This window comes from Montipora foliosa, chromosome 11 (assembly GCF_036669935.1).
Source record: "Montipora foliosa isolate CH-2021 chromosome 11, ASM3666993v2, whole genome shotgun sequence".
NCBI lineage: Eukaryota > Metazoa > Cnidaria > Anthozoa > Scleractinia > Acroporidae > Montipora > Montipora foliosa.
Window position 1 is genome coordinate 50,041,866 of NC_090879.1, and position 5,000 is coordinate 50,046,865.

Below are 5,000 nucleotides of genomic sequence, written 5' to 3' on the forward strand. Positions count from 1 at the left end.
TTCAAAGCAATTGCAGTGACTAACACTTCAGAAGAGACATCCTCTTGCTTTAATTTCACAGCTTTCAAAATCTTGATCTTTTTCTTCAGAAACTGTGTAGCAAGCCACCTTAAACTACTAGTCAGTGAATAACTGCATTAGTTTTCATAGCACTCATGAGCAGATCATAGCGCTCATTTTTGAGCAATGTAGCCCAGATATATACATGGGTACCGACGATGTACTCTCGGGAGTAGCCCGAAGATACTTCGCATCGTGCCTGAAAGGGGACAACGTCAGTGATATCACTTGCCTCGTGCTACTGAAAACCACCAGGGCTTGTAAGCCAGTCTTCCTTTTACTTTTACCATAACATCATTTGACCTCTTAAAAAACTACACCAGCAAAAACAAACAATATTATGTATGAGCTGCAATATCGAAAGGTTGTGTAGGACAGTATAACAAATTTCATTCCGAAGTGATTAATTTTAGACTTTTAAACCCAAGTTTTTATATGACAAACTATATTTTTGACAAAATGATGCAATAGGGCAATTATTAATTTATATATGTATATTTTTATTTCATTCTCTGAATGTTTTTCTTCCTCCCTTTCTTCTTGTTTTCGATGTGCCTGAAATGTTTCGCTCCTTCCATTTGTCTCATAGATTCTACTTGTATTTTAACAGTTTCTTTGTTGGTTTTACTCTCCTAGCACGCCTAGATTAACCATGCTGCCTGCAGTGTCAGGTCACTGCATGCAATGGAATCACCACCATTATTTGTGTTGAATTTGTTGCATTTCTTTTCAGCTTCGCGAGGTTTTTCTCTGAATATACTCTGATTTCCCCTCGCCTCAAAAACAAAGGTTTAAGCTCAGAAATTGTGTCTGATGATTATGATTTTTTTCCGTTTTTTCAAGCTAATAAGGAAAGCATATTGATGGGCATCCTGGTGGACGTGTCCGTGTCCATGAGGAATAGTGTTGGTGACAAGAAAGTGGAAGTAGATGGTGAACCTTGGGCGAGGTCTGTATTCAAAGTGGTAGAGGAACTAATCAAGCATGATGTGCCATCTTCAAATCAGACGTTTGCTTTGGCCTTTGGAGGTCGTTTTGGTTCTCAAGTGTTTGATTTACTCAGCACTCTTGGTAAAGCAAACGAGGAACACTCTTCTATAGAAGCCCTCAAGTCAGAGAAAAGCAATTCAGGAAAAAAAAGGAGCAAGGAGGACATTATTAATGAGGCCCTCAGCATTCTTGAAAGAAAAGGAGCCGAGAGAATTCGCACTTGGGGAAGGATGAAGGTATTGCTCAAAGTCATTGATGATACCACTGCTGCTGCGATACTATACTACCTGCAACGAAGTCCGGTGTTCACCACAATGTTTGTTTACGGGATCTTACCCCACGAATGTCGTGAAATGAAAGTTCGGCCAGGTAGCCTCGTCAATGAGGGCGCTTATATGATTGCGAGTGAGGCACGGAAAGAATCGGCAACAGAAGAGTCAGTAAAAGAAACAATGGAGAAGGGAAAAGATCTTTTGGCGGAATTTAGAATGGTGGCTGTCTGCGAGGCGGCAATCATGAGTATCCAAACGGCGTCCGAAATACAGCATGCTAGTAAAGGTGATCACGAACTAACTGACGAACGGATTAATGAATTGATAAAAACAGTTGAACCCTACATTTACGGAAGCACTCCATTATTCACAACCATGAATCATTCAGTGGAGCTGTTTTCCCACCCAGAATTTGCAAATCATAAGAAACTTCTATTCATCCTGTCTGATGGGAGGCCAAATGACACAAAGGACCCTCCTTTCCAAGCGTTGTCCGATTTGGGTGTCACCATCGTAAGCTGTTTTATAACTCGTGAGGGGATATCCAATCCTCGTCGCTTATATAGCATTCCAAGGGTAACATGGGGAGAGCCAGAAAAGTTCATGTTCGGAATTAGCTCCGTCATCAAAACTGAGGAAATACCGCGCACCTTGTTTGTGAAAAAAGGATGGGAGATAGACATCAGCAACAATGAAACCAGACTCTTCTTTCAAGTGAACCATCCAGATGTCATCAAAGATGTTTGTGACATGGCTAAGCGTGCTGTTTTTAGTCAAGATGCTCTGTCCGAGGTACTTTCAGCAGTTGATCTAGATCTCTACATCAATAAGGCAAATAAAAGTTTTAAGCCGACACAACAGGATCAGGATAAAGGTACCTGTTATGCACATGCTGCTGCAGCAGTTATGCACCTCGCAATGAAACGCATAATAGGACGAGTTGGTGGGTATCCAGATTTCGACGAGTTGAGGGAGAAGTTGATAACTAAATATGGGGTAAAAGGAGCTTCCACTTTCGAAGTCCTGAAGCAGGTGTGTCCAGAATATCGTCTGCAATGTAAAAGGGTTGATGCTGTTAAGGCCATCAAGGCCATTTCCGAAAAAAGACCAGTGGTTGCCACATTTTACCTAACTGGAGCCCAGTGGGATCAATTCGAGAAGTTCTATAAAGAAAATGGGAAAGGAATCCTCACAAAATCGTACCTCGATTCAAAGACGGACTCAACAAGTGACCCTGGTGGACATGCAGTTGTTCTTACTAGTTACGATGCAGAGAGTTTACGTTTGATGAATTCATATGGAGAGGACTTCGCTGACGGCGGGTTCTTCAGAGTTCAGGATGCAGATGTTCTTGGGCTAAAATTTGTTGATGTCTACTGGGGTTTGAATGACTTGAGGGAAGAGGAGAAGAAAGCTCATAAGCTGCATGGTGCCCAAGTTGCTGACAATTTGGTGAAAAGACTTAAAGGACTGCAGGAGGCCAAATACAAGTGTCCCTTATGCCATGCCGAATCAAAGGTGGTGAAATATTCTGGACACGCACTGAATGCCAAGTGTCCAGAATGTAGAGGAACTTTCAATCCCAATAAAGAAGGCGATGATTTGGCATTGAATTTGTACCTGACGTCATTGATTTGCTAAAAGCTTATCTGTGTTCAAGAACAACTCTCTCAGTTTGTGAGCATATTTCCACGGTGATAACGTGACGGACATAGCCTTACTTTTTTATTGTTGGCAGCTCCCAAAAATTGATTGTGGACAACATCTTTCTTATGTTCATGAGTTAATTCAAGTGTTTTGTCAGCCATCCTTACAGTATCTTAAAATTCGTTCGATAGCCATGATACACATACAAACCGTGTTGATCTCCAGCGTGTAGGTGACAAGATCTAAATTCAGTTGATAACGGTTTCGTGGAGAGTGTAAAAAAAACGTCAGATTCTGTGATCATCACAGAGCAAAAGCGAGGCAGTTTTTGTCACAACATGACACAAAACCGAAGAACATTTAGGTATTGGTAACATTCCATCAACCCTCGCGTGGCTGATCTCACATAAACAAAGACGCCAAAGTTAGAGAACTTATGCAAGTTTACTGAGGAAACTGAGTAGAACCACTGAAAGGAAAAAAGAAGAGCACAAAGGAAACTAGACGTCTCGTGACAATCGCCATTAAGACTAAAGGAGATTTCGATTTGGTTGTCACCTGCGAACAAGCAAACATATGGCAGAAAACGAGCAAGAATACTTAAGAGTTTACTGCATCTACGTACCGAGTGAAAAGTAGAGACCAAGGCAGGACTCCAAGAGGACTCGCCATGGTGAATGGTGTCAAAATAGCTCTCGGATCTTTAAACACTCTTTTTGATTACTCATTAACTTGGACAGCGTTTATAAGCTTACAAAAAGAAGTCACAGAGTTTTGCATTCTACTTCAGTGTTCTTGTTATGTTAAGCACTAACTATCAATGAACTCAGTGATGTCTTTTATGCCACCAAGCACAATGGACGAGATATCACACAAACAAGAGGTAATTCCAAAGAGCATTTCGCAGTTGCAATGCTGCGGAATGTCCCATACTGGAACTGTGCAACCAAAGCTCATTTGACATTTTAAATCAAAACTGGGAACTTTCATATCTTACGCACAACAATAATTGACCCCAGAGTAGTTTTTCTAGTTTATATTATCATATGATTTGCTTTTCTGTAAACCATTATCAACTTGTTCTTGTGTTATGGTTTAAAAAACAACGAAAAGCCTAAGGTACAGGTCGTTTTAAGTTTTAACTACTGGAGGTTAGTTTTCAAATTTATACACATCGTTTGCTTGATTTTCTCTTTTAAAAAAGACCAGAAAAAACGCTCAAACATATTATACGAGCTTTTGCACAGTTTAGAAAGAGATTGATTTAGTTCGTCAGTCTCGAAGACAATTTATCCTTTAAGGCCGGGACACACTAGGCGATAAGTCGCTGCGACACGTCGCGGGGACAAGTCGCCGCAACAAATCGCCTTGTGTGACACGGTTAATTTCATGAAAAACATTGTCGCTGCCGCAGAATTTTGTCGCCGCGATCACTCGCACGAATTCAAACCAGTTTGAATTCGTGCGACTAGTCGCAGCGACAAAATTCGCGAAAGCAGCGTTGTCGCATCGTGTGTACACTTCCCGCAACAAGTCGCTGCGACAAAATATAAATGAACCAATGAGAGAGCGTCATATGGTCAGCCATATTGAATTAGAAAACTAGTTCACATTCCCCCTCATACGAGATCACTGCGTGTCCTCCGAACAGGCGTCGTGTCGCAGCGACTTGTTTTGCAAGTAGCACACATGGAGAAACTTGTCGCAGAGACATGTCGCTGCGACTTGTCGCCTAGTGTGTCCCGGCCTTTGCGTAACGCAAGGATTTTTGTGATAGTTCAATGAAAAGCAGCTCTTGTAGCATTCACCCTTGCCAGTAATCGTGAGTATTTATCTTTGACAGTAACCAAGAGTAGAAGCAGGTTAGTCAAAGCCAAAAGGCTAAAAAGCCACTTCTTTGTTTGGTTCATGTTGCAACGGGAGGTGAATTGCATAAATTAAACTTAGATCGAACAGAGAGACTGAAATGTAGGATATCGATTTTCATGTCATACCGAAGTAGGTGCAATAAACTACACAAACCCATGAATT

At 41.3% G+C, this 5,000-nt stretch overlaps 1 protein-coding gene and 1 pseudogene across 11 annotated transcripts in view; both read left to right on the forward strand.

Annotated features, from left to right (window-relative positions):
• LOC137975485 (uncharacterized) overlaps positions 1-867 on the forward strand; it is a 5,865-nt pseudogene extending 4,998 nt beyond the window's left edge.
• The window catches only part of LOC137975633 (uncharacterized), a 77,954-nt gene that overhangs the window by 72,895 nt on the left and 59 nt on the right, over positions 1-5,000 (forward strand). For all 11 annotated transcript variants that reach the window (XM_068822771.1, XM_068822770.1, XM_068822772.1 and 8 more), the window contains one exon: positions 904-5,000. This exon is cut by the window's right edge. In XM_068822771.1, coding sequence (XP_068678872.1) covers positions 904-2,963 — 2,060 coding nt within the window. In that variant the 3' untranslated portion in view covers positions 2,964-5,000. The remainder of the gene's footprint in view (positions 1-903) is intronic.